This window comes from Notechis scutatus, chromosome 5 (genome assembly GCF_049901735.1).
Source record: "Notechis scutatus isolate UNSWTSFEM ecotype Mainland chromosome 5, rNotScu1.2, whole genome shotgun sequence".
Classification (NCBI taxonomy): Eukaryota; Metazoa; Chordata; class Lepidosauria; order Squamata; family Elapidae; genus Notechis; species Notechis scutatus.
Window position 1 is genome coordinate 22,595,801 of NC_142013.1, and position 16,051 is coordinate 22,611,851.

At 40.4% G+C, this 16,051-nt stretch overlaps 2 protein-coding genes across 2 annotated transcripts in view; one reads left to right on the forward strand and one right to left on the reverse strand.

Moving 5' to 3' along the window:
* The window catches only part of LNX2 (ligand of numb-protein X 2), an 80,884-nt gene extending 77,117 nt beyond the window's left edge, over positions 1-3,767 (reverse strand). Inside the window, exons 1-2 of the mRNA XM_087966321.1 lie at positions 3,485-3,767; positions 2,648-2,782 (exon numbers count right to left, since the gene is read on the reverse strand). The gene's annotated coding sequence lies outside the window, so the exon portion shown is untranslated. The remainder of the gene's footprint in view (positions 1-2,647; positions 2,783-3,484) is intronic.
* A 3,695-nt stretch (positions 3,768-7,462) lies between these two features.
* POLR1D (RNA polymerase I and III subunit D) lies at positions 7,463-15,702 on the forward strand. The gene is made up of 3 exons (XM_087966323.1): positions 7,463-7,565; positions 12,394-12,468; positions 14,243-15,702. The coding sequence occupies exons 1-3, from the start codon at positions 7,540-7,542 to the stop codon at positions 14,532-14,534; spliced, it is 393 nt and encodes a 130-aa protein (XP_087822449.1). The 5' UTR covers positions 7,463-7,539; the 3' UTR covers positions 14,535-15,702.
* The last annotated feature ends 349 nt before the right edge of the window (positions 15,703-16,051 follow it).

Here is a 16,051-nt window from a genome sequence, read left to right on the forward strand (position 1 = left end):
TTAAGGTTCATGTTCACTGCCAGTTATTTCTATGTGAGGGACTTGCCTTAAAGCAAGGGTCTTCAAACTTGGCAAGTTTGAGACTTGTGGACTTCAGCTCCCAGAATTCCTGAGCTAACATGACTGGAGGAGGAATTCTGGGAGTTGAAGTCCACAAGTCTTAAAGTTGTCAAGTTTGAAGACCCCTGCCTTAAAGCATTAAAGTCTAAGTATTCTAATTTGGAGATTCTGACCTATTATGCTATCCCTGTAAAAGTGAACTTGGGACATTTTTGCCAGTCACATTCTTCTCACCAGCTCTGTGCTGTAGGCCTCCATGGGGCAGTCTATCCTTGGAAAAAAGCTATCCACTGCCATAACCTCTAAGCATAATCTTTGAAAAATCTTTCAGGACTAGCTCCTTGCCAAAACTAGGGTCACAAGCCACGGTCATCCCCATCTTCAAAAAGGGAGACTCCAGCCTAGTTGAAAATTACAGACCAATCTCTTTATGCACCGTCACCTGTAAAGTCATGGAATCAATTATTAACCAATCCATCATCCTCCACTTAGAAACAAACAACCTACTCTCTAATAAACAATTTGGTTTCAGGAAAAAACTATCATGTAATCTGCAACTCTTACACTGCAAAAACATATGGACTACACAACTCGATCAGGGCAAAGCAATAGACGCAATCTACATAGACTTCTGTAAAGCCTTTGATTCAGTGGTACATGACAAACTACTACTAAAACTACAATCTTATGGTATCTCTGGACACCTGCTTAACTGGATAGAAGCATTCCTGTCAAACAGACAACAAATGGTCAAAATTGGGAGCGTCCTATCAAATTCTGTACCTCTCAACAGTGGTGTCCCCCAAGGCAGTGTTCTAGGACCAACTCTTTTCATACTCTCCATAAATGACCTCTGTGACCATATCAAGAGCAACTCTTCGCTGATGATGTAAAGCTATTCAACACCACAGACAATACTGCTACCCTTCAAAAAGACCTTGACTATGTATCAGAATGGTCAAACAAATGGCAACTTCAAAACTCAACAAATAAATGCTCTGTCCTACATATTGGCAAAAAAAAATCAGAAAATAAAATACAGGCTGAATAGTCAAGACCTTGTTGACAATCCAAACTCGGGTCAAGGATCTTGGAGTACTCATATCTAATGATCTAAGTGCTAGAGCCCACTGTAACTACATAGCCAAAAAGGCGTTAAGAGTTGTTAACCTAATCTTACATAGCTTTTTCTCTGGTAATATGACACTAATAACTAGAGCATACAAAATATTTGCTAGACCAATACTCGAATGCAGCTCATCAGTCTGGAACCCACATTACGTATCTGATATTAACACAGTTGAGAAAGTCCAGAAATATTTCACAAGAAGAGTACTCCACTCCTCTACTTGTTGTAGAATACCTTATGCCACCAGACTAGAAATTCTAGACCTAGAAAATCTAGAACTACGCCGCCTTCGGTCTGATCTAAATATAGTATATAAAACCATACATTGCAATGTCCCACCTGTCAATGAATACTTCAGCTTCAACCATAACAACACAAGACCAAAGAATAGATACAAACTCAAGGTAAACAACACCAAACTTGATTTCAGGAAATGCGACTTCAGCAACAGAGTGGTCAATGTCTGGAATACTCTACCTGACTCTGTGGTTTCTTCCCCAAACCCCAAAAACTTTAACATTAGACTGTCTACTATTGACCTCACCCCTTTCCTAAGAGGTCTGTAGGGGGCGTGCATAAGCGCACCAACGTGCCTACCATCCCTGTCCTTTTGTTTCTTTTTTTAAAAAATTTTTTTCTTATATGTATCCATGTATTCATAACTATGTTTTTACTTATACCTATTATCTTGTAAGCAATTGACATAAATAAATAAATAAATAAAATCACCTATTAGTTTAAACCAATCCCATCATCTATAATTTAAGAGCCAACCTTTGCCTTCAGTATGCATGCACATCAAGATGTTTCTTGATTAAACCTTTTAAGTAACCACCTTCAGATTATAAACAGTTTCTTAACATTTTCCTGAAAAAAGGTGGGTGGAAGGGGAGGGCCCAGCAGGAAAGTTTTGTGTGTTTGGGACTCATTTGCTCACATTACCCCTCCATATTCTGCCAATGAACAGAATGCCAATTGTTTCATGAATCTGTAGATTCAAAGTTCCTCCAGCTTTGTTCTCTGAGCTTCTTTAGGTCAAGTGGGAGCATTTATAAACACTCAATTAACTGAGACAAAACCAAGGGAGGCAGTTCAGCAAGAGGCTCTTCTAATTCACATCTAAGGAAACGATAGACTAGAATAGAAAGGTGAGGCCGCAACTGCACAAGCCCCAGCCAAGTAACAAGATTCATCTTAACTTCTTACAAAAGCAAGAGGCAGTGGATTAACTGGAATATGAAGAGGAGGATATCCTGTAGCATAGAACAGGGGTCTCCAACTGTAGCAACTTTAAGACTTGTGGACTTCAACTCCCAGAATTCCTCAGCCAGCAAAGGGAGTTGAAGTCCACAAGTCTTAAAGTAGCTAAGGTTGGAGACCCCTGGCTTAGAAGGCCAATGTTACAAGCAGAAGAATCCATAGCAGCTTCTAACAATCAATATATGCATTACAGCTCACCAGAGAAAGGAAGAAGAGCTAGCAATTCTGGCGGTTCCTCAGAGGACCCATCTAACAAACTTTGGAGAGCCCCTACTTCAAGTGTGTGAGGTAAGATGTCCATGAGGTGATGGTTTGAAACAGCAGTTTGGAAACCTACAATGAAAGGGGTGGGAGGCAAGAGCATATGATGCATATCGTGCAAAATACTTCGTTATGAAAAAAAAAAATAGAACTTCTTCAGATAGGGGAAGAGGAAAGAAGAAACCCTGCATCCCATCACCATTTTTTGGCAACCGGGGAAATCGATTTCCCATTCATCCATCCATCCTTGAGTACATTGGAAAGGGTGTGGGCCTCTCCCCCATCCCTATAGGTAGGCAGTCACCAGCAACCCTTTCTCGGCTGACCTGGGAAAGGAGAAGCCAGGAGGCTTCGCTGCTTAACACATTGTTCAATAACAAACCCAAGCGGGAGGCAAATGCCCGGAAGAGATTCACAGGTAGAGAGGTTGCCCAAAGCCCCCCCCACCCCCACCCAAGCCAAAACTGCGCCTGGGTTCGGTAAAGGCAAATTCGAAGATCTTGGAGAGGCTCTAAACCCGGAGGATTCTTGGGCAGCGGAGCCAGTCAGACACGGGCAGTATCCACTGCAGAGGGCAAAGGGGCTGCCAGATCGCTCTGGAAAGCGCAGAGCGTTAAGGATCGGAGAAGTGGGGTGGGTGGGGGGTCAGATCTGTTCTGAAAACTAGCTTGCAAGCATCGGTGCTGGGCTAAACAACCGCGGGAAGGAAGGCGGGAGAGAGGGGGTTTAAAAAAAAAAGAACTCGGAGGTCGGATCGGTGGTCCCCGAACTTACCCTGCCGGGTAGGGGAGCGCAAAGCTCCGGGTGTCACCGCACGATCCCGGGCATCGTGCTCTCCGAGCGAAGGGGCAGGATCGTGGGAGACTGACGCCGAGCAGCTCTTCCCCAGCGCCGCAGATGGAGTGGCGTGGGCTGGGGCTCTGGCTCCTCCTTCTCCTCCGCGGTCGGTTCCTACCTCCACACCGCCGGCGCCGGTCTCGGGAAAGGAGGCGAAGCTCCAAGCGGCGCTTAACCGACCGCCAATCTCTCTCCCTCTCGGTTGCGCGCACCCGCGCCTGAGCGCGACCGCGGCCAGGGGACTCCTTTCTCCGGCGGGCCGAACGACGGCAGGTTCCGCCCAATCAGAACGACTCAGCCTTAAGGCAAAAGAAGAAGAAAAAAGAAAAAAAGAGAGAGAGAGCTTGCAGCCCATCGGAAGCTATTCCGGGAGGGATGCGGCGCGCAGGCCGTGGTAGTCTTGCCGGAGTTGTTGTCTCTGTTACGCGCCTGATTCTTGAGGGCTGTAGCAGTTTTCTTTGGCGGAGCAAGATTGGGGGTGGGGGGGGGAGGAAGGGATAGAGAACCTTAAAATATTGGCAGTGGTTTGCTCTCCAAGCTTCTTCCAATTTAGTTTCTGAACGTCTCGTTACCAGACTAGGTAACATCATCAGCGAGATTGTCTTCATCAGCAGGATTGTCTTGTCCTATTCCCCTTAGCTTATAAAAAAGTCTTGGGTGCCAGTGTGGTCAGTGCCTTAAAATATATCACGGTGAAAGCTCTCTTGTTGATTGGTTTGGTAGCCTTAATAGATCTTGCAGTAATTGCGAGACATTTATGAGTGGTTGCCAGTGGTTGGTTCCTTTTAGAGATGCAGAAGCAAAGATGGCAGGAACGCTAGGCAGCCTTCCCCTAAATGGCCTTGTTAAGCAACAAATCCCACCAGGTATCCACCCATTATTAAGGATGGGGATGATGAGAGCTGTATTAAAGTTGCAAAAGCTTGTGCAAAAAAGATGGGTTGTGTCTATCCCCCCTCTCTAGGCTAAATTGTCTTAACAGCCTTAATGGCCTGGCCAAAGTGAAGGATTATGCTTTCCAACAATCTCTGCAGGGCTATACACCTGCCACTGTGATCTAAGGCCACTATTTGATTTTGCATGTACTTAATCATTTCCCTACAGCAATGTTTCTCAACCTTGGGAACTTAAAATGTGTGGACTTCAACTCCCAGAATTATTCAAAATGCATGCTGGCTGAGGAATTCTGGGAGTTGAGGTCCATGCATCTTGAAATTCCCATGTTAGAGACACTGGCCTGCAGGAAGAATATGAATGGTCCAACAGCCAGAGTAAAATGTGATTATCAAGCTTGTCATTCATGTACAATCTGCAATCACGTGCAGCAGAGTTAGTTTATGCTTTAATACTGTACACAGTAGGAATCCATACAATTGAGCTAATACAATAAACTAGTTCAATTAACCATGGGTAACCACAGTCATTAAGACATTTATCTTTCTAATATGCTCAGTAAATCTTGCATATAACTGCTGATTGAACTCGCTAAACATAGCAAACCTTAATGTATTTTACTTTGATTTTCATATTTTATGTTCTGTAAATAGTCAAGATTTTGAGAGAACACCCAAGTTCTGATGGATTGTTTGTAATTTCCCATCATGTGAACTTCAGTAGGATTCCTGGAATCATTTGAGCTAAGTGAATTTTGAGGTGGCTGCAGCTACAGCAATTTTGGGCATACTATTTTTATTTTATACAAAGACAACAAATAAAACCATCTTTCAAATTTACAATGTGTTGGTTGGGTACATATATCTTGTGTGCATAGTAATATTATTGTACATTACTTAATCATCTTTATAAACCATTCTAAACAATATTTTATATCATATTATTCAATTATGATATTATTGACGTAGTTGTTATTTAAAAAAACATATCTCATTCTTGCTAAATTATATTCATTCTCTTACTCATTCAAGATTGATCAATTATAGTATATTATTACTATTACACATACTTTAGGTTTCTTATTCTTCTATCTTACCATTCATAAAATAAATCCCAAATCCTATAATACTCTTTTTCTTCCTGTTCTCTAATTGCCATTGTTAGTCCACTCATTTCTGCACATTCCATTATTTTCTTAATTGTTTCCTCCTCTGTCGGACTTTTCTCATTTTCCAATTTTGTGCAAGTACAATTCTAGCTGCTATTAATACATTCATAATTAAATATGTTATCTCTCTATTATAACCTTCAGGCATAATTCCCAATAAAAATATCTTTGGTTTCAAATCTATGTGTTGTTTTATCATTTTTTCCAATCACATGTGTATTCTAGTCCAGTATCTTTTAGCTTCAATGCATGTCCACCACATATGGTAATATGATCCAGGTATCGGATGACATTTCCAACATTTTGCCGATTTGCCTTTAAACTTCTTGGCTATTCTTGCTGGGGGTAAGTGCCACCTGTAAAACATACAAATTTTCTTTATAAGCCACTGACATTGTTAGTTTATAATTTCTTGTCCACAGTTTCTAACTTTGGGCATATTATTAAAGACCTCTCCTAACAATCAATTCAGACTTGGGACCCTTCTGAGCAGGAAAAAGGGAACAATATTGGGCTGCCCCATCAGCATGCAGTTTCTGAGGGAATGCAAAGTCACAGAACCCCCAACCCCTCAACATCTCTCGGCCCTGCGTTGTGAACCCTAGAAGTTGAAAATGACTTGGTGGCACATAATTAATAAGATTTGATGACTGGCCAAAGCTTAAATAACTTTAATAGATGAAGATTAATTAGGAATGTTCTACCCTCATAGAAAGTAAAGGCTAGAGCAGTAAATACATTTGCTGTGACAACCAAATAGATCAATAGGGAGGAAAAGAAGGAAGGAGGCACGTAGGTTTTGTGTGTGTATATGTTGGTATGTAAATGTACCTATCTATTTGGTTTGTATGTGTGTTTGTATAAATAAATACCTGGTGTATATAGAATAGAAGTAGAGTAGAATAGAATTCTTTATTGGCCAAGTGTGATTGGACACACAAGAAATTTATCTTTGGTGCATATGCTCTCATTGTACATAAAAAGAAAAAAAATACATTCATCAAGAATCGTAAGATACAACACTTAGTGATAGTCATAGGTTATGAATAAGCAATTAAATCATACTAGGAAACAAATAAAAACAATACAAATCGCAAAGATGCAGGCTGCATGGTTATAGTCATAAGTGGGAGGAGATAGGTAATAGGAAGGATGAGAATAATAATAGTAATACAGTCTTACTAAATAGTTTGACAGTGTTGTGGGAATTAGGGTTATGGATACAGGCCTATGTGTTATGTCTATCTAGGATGTGTTTGTATATGATTTAACTATCTGCTGTGTGTGTTTACATCTACATCCATCCATCCAATATACCAGGGGTCTCCAACCTTGGCAACTTTAAGACTGGTGGACTTCAATTCCCAGAATTCCTCAGCCAGCTTTGCTGGCTGAGGAATTCTGGGAGTTGAAGTCCACCAGTCTTAAAGTTGTCAAGGTTGGAGTCCCCTGCAATATACCGTATGTGTATAAGCACACACACAAACCTGTGCTACTACACTTGTATGCAACTATGTCAGAGAAACAAGTTGCGTTAAGTTAAGGAGACTATCCCAGGCCAAAGGGTGTAGCAGATCAAAACTTCCATCCACAGACAGGACCACCGCACGTTTCCCTCAGCATCTGCAAAGGGGACCGGCAGGTTTCCAGTCAGATGTAAGCCCCGCCCCGGCAGCAGGCTGCCACGCCCCCTCCCCCCTCCCTCCCCCAAGAGGAGCCGCTTCGGACGAGGCAGAGGGCGAGCTATGCCGGGGAGGGCGGGGCTGAGGGCTGCCTGCTGCCGAGCCCCGCCCCTTTCGGAGTCCTCGCGAGCGGCTGTTGGTGCTCGTCGCCCGCGCTCTCGCGGAACTGCCGCTGCGCTTCCGGCAAGACGAACAAGATGGAGGCGGTGGGAGTTTGAGAGCGGCTCCCCTCGACCCCGCTGCCCGCCATGGCGGACGATGCTGAGCTGGAAAGGTGAGATTGGAAGGCGGCGGAAAGACGGAAGGCGCTCGTGCTCTTCCCGCCGGCTGCGTGCCAAGCGGAGGGCGAGCAGGCACCCTTTTCTAACCTGGTGCCGGCCTCCCGACTGGGAGGACAATTTCCCATCATCCCTAGCCAGGCCAAAGGATTATAGGAATTGTACTCCGTCTTCACGGGCACCAGGTTAGCCTGGAGCGGTTTTATTACTCAGTCAAGTGATGCTGCGTCACTGACTAACCGCCTAGTTGTGGGCTGGTCAAGGGCTTCCCAGAATTAAGGCTGCAGTTCTCGGGGAATTGCAACCTAGAACAGTTTTTGCAACCTAGAACCCGGGACATTTGCTGGAGGGCTTGAAGGAGTTGCCTAGCCTTAACTCTGGCATCAAATTCCTGGTGTCCTTTCCTGTCCATAAAGAAATATTGGATCCAAACGTGGGAGTGAAAATGGTGCTTTTTAAAAATTACTGACCCTAAAATAAAGGGGGCGGGGCTATGATGTCACTTTCTATCTACTTGCAGAGTTCAATCAGGAGGGTTCTTGTCAGTTTGCAATGACTAAATGATAAAACAGTTACAAAGCCTAAACTGAATTATCCCAATTCTATCCCTCTTAACTATGCTGCAAATGTAGAGATGTTTGTAGGGAATATGTGAAGAATGGAGAATCGGGAATTGGGATAGCTATTTAATGTGTTTGCCATTGATTATAAATTGTGATTGATTGAGAAGATTCAATACTAGGGGCTATTTTTCTACTATTGGTGCTACAAGTCCAACACTGTTCAAGTTGCAGAATTGTAAACAATACATCTAGTGCCAAAGAAGATATAAGACAATCATATATTTATTTATTTATAGAATTTATATTGCCGCCTATTCACCCATGGCGACTTGCGGCGGTTTACAGAATGTAAAACCATATTTAAAATAAAAAAAAATCAAATAAATTAACAAAGTACAATAGAACAAAATCTGGAAGAAAAAAAAATCACCCCCAACTCGTACCCACCCCGCCCCAATGACAGCAGATCACACAAGCCATTTGATGGATTCCATCCCGCTCTGGGTTCCCCAGGCCCGCTGGCAGAACCAGATCTTCAGTGCCTTCCAGAAGAGTATTCTAATCTTTGGGGGAATGATGTTCCAGAGAGAGGGAGCCACCACGGAGGAGGACATTCTTCTGGGTCCCACCAGGATGGGACCCACAGCTTTCCCTGTCTCCCCGCTCTAATGGGTTGGGTAGATGTAACCGGCAAGAGATTTTCCCTCAGTTAATCTGGTCCCAAGCCATTAAAGGTGACAACCAGCACCTTGAATTGTACCCGGAAGCAAATTGGCAACCAGTGCAGCTCCCACACGAGAGGTGAAACGTGCACACCAGGGTCTGCACAAAGCCATCCAGGCCACTGCATTTTGCACCAACTGGAGCTTCCGGATGTTCTTCAAGGGCAGCCCCATGTAGAGCGTGTTGCAATAATCAAGATGGGAAGAGACTAGGGCATGAATAATGGTGAATAGGGACCACTGGTCCAGGAAACTCCATAACTTGTGCACAACCCGCAGTTGCGCAAAGGCCTTCCTGGCCACGACCGCTACCTGCTCTTTGAATAGGAGTTGTGCGTTCAGGAAAACCCCTAGATTATGCACAGGGTCTGTTTGTGGTAGCCCCATCCAAGACCAAAGGTGGCAATTCTCCCTGAGCCAATGAACCCTAAACAAAGAACCACCCATTTTGCCAAAAGGGGAAAGCAAATCTATTATATTAAAAAGTTTGCAGCTTTAAATAGGAACATGCAAACAGTGTGCGAGGAGATAGCTGGCAGAGAACTTCAGATCGGGATCAAATAAATTAAACAAGAAAAAATCCAAAATAGCATACAAGACTATATGATAGCATTTACCATATAGAGACAAGAGTTCCAAATGAGTGTTGCCAAGATTAGGCAATTGTAAAGAAAATGTGTTATTCATGTAACGTATTTTGTGGTGTACTTCAAAGATAGCAATCCCAATTTTTTAATTGGTATAGAAAAGAGAAAAAAAGACAATGCCATAGAATACAAATCCAGCACGGATTTTCTATATTTACCTATTGCTACAGAAATAATATTTTAAACAAGGACCTTCTGCTTCCTTTAACCTGATGGTCCCTTTTTCTTGAGATTCTATATGCCGTGGTTGTCAACAGGTGGGTTCATGAATACTGACTGCCTAGCATGACTGACCAATTGTAACTTGCATGTGTTTTAGTAAGAGAAACAGTGGCAAATGAAGAATAGGGCATTTCCTTTTGTTGTACTTATGTCACATGTAGCATTCCTTGCTAAATGTAAGGTGCAATCTGAGTCAAGGTTGCCACATATTTATTTGTATGCCCCAAGTATAGCTAAAGCCTGGTTTTATTTAAAGCTTACTCTATGCGTGCTAGGATCTGTGCTCTAGAGCAGGGGTCCCCAACCGCCGGTCCGCGGACCGGTACCGGGCGCGGAACAAGCCTTACCGGGCGCTGGTTGCTGGCGCCGCCATCTTTTGGTAAAAAGTGCTTCCGGTGAGCTTTTCCGGTAGAAAGCTCACCGGAAGCACTTTTCATCAAAAAGATGGCGGCTAGTGTTCGTGAGCTTTTCGGGTAGAAAGCCATTTCTACCCGAAAAGTCACCGAGCGCTGCGCCGCCATCTTTTGACGAAAAGTGCTTCCGGTGATGTCACCGAAGCACTTTTTCGTCAAAAAGATGGCGGCGCCCAGTTGACGCCGTGCCGGGCCGCAGCGCCCAGCTGATGCCGGAACCGGGCCACGGCGTCGAAAGGTTGGGGATCCCTGCTCTAGAGCAGTGGCCCCCAACCTTTTTGTGCCGCGGCCTGGTACTGGCATCAGCACGCATGACAAGGCAAGCGAGCGAGCGACCGGCCAGCCGGCCGTCCCCACCCCCGCCACCTTCAACTCCTCCTTTGTACCTTTGTCGATGGGCTTCGGGACGGCTTCGGGACAGTTGCTCGGCTCGCCTTGCCTTGGGTGCTGAAAGAATCCTCGCGCCTTAGTTTCGTTCAAGCCCTCCCCCTTCGATGAAACTAAGGCGCGAGGATTCCTTCAGGACAAACGCCGCTTTCAAGCGGAAAAGCTCACCCGGAAGCACTTTCTCGTCAAACAAGATGGCGGCACCCAGCAAACCAGTGGCCCGGTAGGAAATGTTCCATGGACCGGGACCGGTCCGCGGCCCGGTGGTTGGGGACCCCTGATCTAGAGCCACCTTGCAAGCCAACATGCTGTTTCCTGTATCCCATCAACAATTTACAAGTGTTGGAATGGTACACTCAAGATACAGTATTGGCAAGTAGTATAACTCCAGTGTGATCCATTTACAGCTAGAAAATAATTGACTAGGGAGGGAAGAATAATGAATGTTAACATAGTCTGAAATTTTTTTGTTCTCAAAACCCTAATTCTATTTTGCAGAATACTTTAACTCTTAAAAGAGATAAATGGGTGCACAAATGGCAGCATACACACTATCATAGTTCCCTTATAAATATCTCTGTATATTCATGCAAGAAGGCATTTTTTTTCTCTTGGGATCAGAAATTTCAAGTCTTTTTTTAAAAAAGTCTTTTTGTTCCTGTGAAATTCTTTGAAGTGTGAAAAAATAGGTATACTAGGTAAAGGGCAGGGGTCAAAACACACCTTTTTGTTCAGCCTCTTCTTTACCCCTAAATCAGTTTAAAAACTTTATTATTGTAATTGATAGAAATGCCTCACCCCTAATGTTTAGATAACTAGAAGAGTGAGATTAAAGCTTCCACCATCACCTAGAACAATCTGAATTAAAATCAGTTTTCCACAATTAATTAGCATCAATATCAGGATTAGAAAAAGAGATCAAAAGATTCAGATGTCTGATAAATTAGGTAGCAAATAGAGTAAAGTGTATATGATGACTCCACCTTCCATAATACAGGTGAATATTGTATCAGTGCCTAGAGAGCTGTGAGAAAGCTAGATATATTATTGCAAATAAAACTTAGTGATCAGCATTGCAACTTCCCACTTAAAAATAGACTTTATAAAAAGTCAGGTACTCTAAGGAGATGTACTTGGGTTAACTTATCTTGTGGGTACCTTAACCCCAGTCTATAAAGTTATATTAAGGATAAGTAATGTAAGTGGAATAAAAGTATATGCTGTAATTCTAATGGGAAAATTAATCCATACAAAAACCCAATATTGGACAAATTATTCATGATCACAATATATTACTGTTACCAATCTCTCTGCTGATTTCCTTGTGTCCATATGAGATTTTAACCAATTTTAATATAATTAAAATTAAAACATTTTCCCCAATTTATATAGCTGACAAGCTCTATGCATCAAGTGGAGGAAAAATCGAGTAGAGGTATCTCAAATGTGATAAAAGAAATCTTAACGTATCTTTACATCCTTTTATTTCTACCACAAAAACTCTGGGAGGGTGGTTTGGCCTGAGAAAGAATGATTAGTCCAAAGTTACCCAGCTGGTTTCTGTGCCTAAGGGAGGATTAAAGTTATAGGCTACTTGTAGATTGGCACCTTAATTATATACCTAACTGGCTGTCTAGATAGCGACTCTCTAGATAAATGCCTAAGTGTCTGTCCAGTGACTAATGGGATCTAGAACATGAAAGATTATTATTTGCAATCTGAATTTCAATTATTATAGTTTGATTTTGATTCAGGGACTGCAGTTTGAGTGAATTGTAATAATCTGCATTACTGTTGGATGAAATAAACACACCCACATTCCAAAGGTATTGGAAGAGATGTTAAATTATTATTTGTTTTTAATATTTAGGAAGGCAGTGGAAGAGCTATTGACAGAAGCTAAGCGTGGGAAAACTAGAGCAGAAACAATGGGGCCCATGGGCTGGTAAGTTCTTCAAGCTAAATATAGTAATGTTTTAAAATAATATTTATTTTAAAAAAATCCTAAACATTGCAATTTCAAATGTGCTTTAATAAATAAGTTTCACTAGGGACTAGAGTAAGAATGCATAGTGAGCATTGTTATATAAATTCTTCACCAGTGGATTAAAATATTGTATTTTTTGTTGGTAAGTAGACAGACACATAACTAAGAATAAGAATTAGTTTCTTTTATGTATAGTTTTTCTTACTTGTTTGGAAATTATGTTGGTCATTGTCTATTATATTCAGTATCTAGCTGTAATTGTCTTAAACATTTGAACACATTTTCTGGTAAAACATTTCTCTAGAATCTTTCTATATTTCTGAAATGAAAACAGAGATATATGAATGTCTACTTGGAGTGCTATATAGAAAGAAAAAGATTGAAATATGTCTAAGTAATTCCATTCTTCCTATTTGAAAAGAGACCTTACTTGGCCACCCGTCAGAAGCTCTTATTTTTTTTAATGGAAATAGATGATACTGGTATTCTAGAGACTCCAATAATGCTGTTACTCTTGGATGAATTTATGGCATGTGGTTGCAAGTGTAGAAACAATTTTACTTTCTCAGGAACCTGGTAGCACTTTCCTTCTTCAGTGTAAGTAATAGACTCATATCCAGTGAAAATTCCTTGTAGCTACTGTGGGATTAATGAGCTGTAAAAACAGGTTTAACTGGATGCCCTAATTTTATCAGATCAAAATACTCTGGCAATTAATGCTACATTCTTGGAATCCTAAGTTGCACCATAATAATCAGCAGGATATGATTGCTATTTTAAGTACTTGAAAATAAATCACATGAAATTGTCATATTCTGTCAACTCACTATGGTTGCATAGTCAACAAATATAACAAAATATAACAAATATAACAAAAACAAAATATAACAAATATAACAAAAACAAAAAGCTCACAAAGACATTTTTAAGATGGGGTCCTCTTTCTGAATTCAGAAAGCTGGAATACTTGTGAGGTCTTTTATCAAGAAAGAAGAGTTTCAGTAAAAGAAGCCAGCAAGTCTATTTTTCCCATCTACCGTTAGTTAATATTTTTTGGCACCATGGAAAATAGAGGATATTCCCTATCTGAAAATAGTCATTTTAATCTGATTTGAGATTTGAGATTTTTAATAGTTGTGACATATTTGTCACTTATTTCTGAAAGAATATTGGTTTGCAATTATTTTAATTTCAGTGTTGGTAATTAATTTAGTAATGTCTAAGAATGAACATAATTATGTACCAAATATTCGAAAAATAAGTGGTTTATAAGAATGCTTTGATATGTGTACTTAATTTACGAATCAAATAGTTGAAGCATGTCGGATTTAAATTCCTTGTTTGTGTATAGCCGAGGAAAAACTGTTAAATCTTTTACAGTAAAGCACAAAGGTTTATGTCATAACAAATTTATTGTGGCAAAAGCTTCTATCTATTAGAGTTTATTTTGTCACATGAATGTCTATAATTACATTTGTAACAGATGTGCAGATGTCACTAGATATTCTATATCTTTTAATGAAGAAATTAAGTCTTTGATTTTGGGTGGGGGGGCAAACCTGTGATAAAATGCACGTGTCTTGACTGCTTCTTTCTGTACTTCAAGTATACACTAGGTGGCATACAAGGAAAGCCAAAATAAAATAGCTGTAGTACTCATTTTGTATATTCATAATGTTTATTTTTGTGTGTATTTTAGATATTATATTACTGCTTTTTGATACTTTCGCAGGATGAAGTGTCCTCTTGCCAGTACAAATAAAAGATTTCTTATTAACACTATTAAGAACACATTGCACTCACCAACAGAGCAAGACCAAGAACAGGAGCATCAAGAAGAAAATAAAGAATCTGAGCCAAGTCAGAGCAGGGAAGAAGAAACCAAACCAAAGAGACACAGACTGCATCCTTACAAACCTAGTTTTCGGTCTAGGAGAAGAGTCAGCTACTCTCCTCCCAGGCATAGGCGCAAGCACAGGAACCAGAACACAAAGGACAAGGATGAAAAGCGATCCAGCAAATAATGAGAAAACATTATGGCGAAGAATATAATTAAGCTATTAATTGTGGGGAAATGTTCATTTAACTTGTGACTTGAAAGTATTGCTCAGTACAAATATCTGTTGTAACAGTTTAAAGTTGAGTCCTTACGTACCTAAAAATGATTCTGTGCTTCCTTTCTGTTACTATATCACCCCAAATTAAATTTTGATGGTTGTGAAGACTTTTGGGCTCAGATATTTTGGAAATTATCTCTTGGACCACCTGTGGGGCAGCTGTCTATATTTCTTCGCTGCCTAGAGAAATGATTTCTCTGTTTGATGTTGATCAGAATCATAGAGAAGGAACCTGCCCCACTGATCCCAGTCCAGTAAGGAATGATCTTTTCCTGCTATATCAGAGGTCTCCAAACTTGGCAACTTTAAGACTTGTGGACTTCAACCCCCAGAATTCTGGGAGTTGAAGTCCACAAGTCTTATAGTTGCCAAGTTTGGGGACCCCTGTGCTATATAGTACAATATGTAAATACACTTTGTAACTCTGTTCAGAAAAGTTCTTAATACAATTTTAATTTTTTTTTTTGTTCTTAGATATGGATCTTGACCATTCTCTAGGCTTTTTTCCCCAATATATTTGCCGTAGGTTTAATTTGAAAAAACATTTACATGGTAACTGAATATTATAAATTTTTATTTAAATAACAGAGCTCCTGTAGGGATGTGGAATGCTGTGTGAAAAATATCTGTCTGTTCTTTTCATAATAAAATGTATGTATGGATTTACTTTTCCCAACACCAAAGTGAATAAGTTCTCTTTTAACTCAGATGTCTGAATTCATCATTTTTTTCCTGATCGTAAAGTTTTAATGTTTTGAATTCGTCTAGTTAAAATGATGTGCATTTCCATGCTAATAAATGCAATGAAGCATTTTTTTCTGTATTAAGAGATAATTAAAATTGTATCTCAGGACTTCTATTTTTAAAATTCTGAATATGTAAACTGCAGAAGGATATTGAACATTGGCAATTGCAGTTTCTACAGTTGAGTCAAACTCTGTGATTTTCTTATTATATAATTGATACTTTATTATATTTCAAGTATTTTTTTCCTGAAAATAATGAAATTAGATAGTAACTGGTCAGTGACAATCATTCTTGAAATAAAAGTGAAAATATCCTCAGCTATCTGCAGGTACCATTCTGGTTTCAGCATATATTTGTGTCTGTTCCATTTAAAATTCACATCAATTCAGCATAATAGTATAAATCCACCTTCAGTTTTACTGATAACACAGCTTGAATAGTAAATAACTGATAAAACTCAAAATAGAATTCATTAGAAAAGAATGGACAGTTGAAAAAAAACATGATTGAGATATACAATACAAGGTTGATAAAGTGAAAAGATAATTACAAATTGCTGACATTTGCCAGGCCTTTTAAGCTGCAATTCAGAATGGCTAAAAACAAGAGGACAGATTCTGTTTCTGGTGGAAACTGATAAGAATAAGAAAAGTATGTAGGAGAAACTATGAAATACA

Coding starts and splice junctions, on each gene's coding strand:
- POLR1D (XM_087966323.1), top strand. CDS start 7,540: ATGGCGGACGATGCTGAGCTGGAAAG. Junction 7,566..12,393: donor GACGATGCTGAGCTGGAAAG/GTGAGATTGGAA, acceptor TTTAATATTTAG/GAAGGCAGTGGAAGAGCTAT. Junction 12,469..14,242: donor ACAATGGGGCCCATGGGCTG/GTAAGTTCTTCA, acceptor ATACTTTCGCAG/GATGAAGTGTCCTCTTGCCA.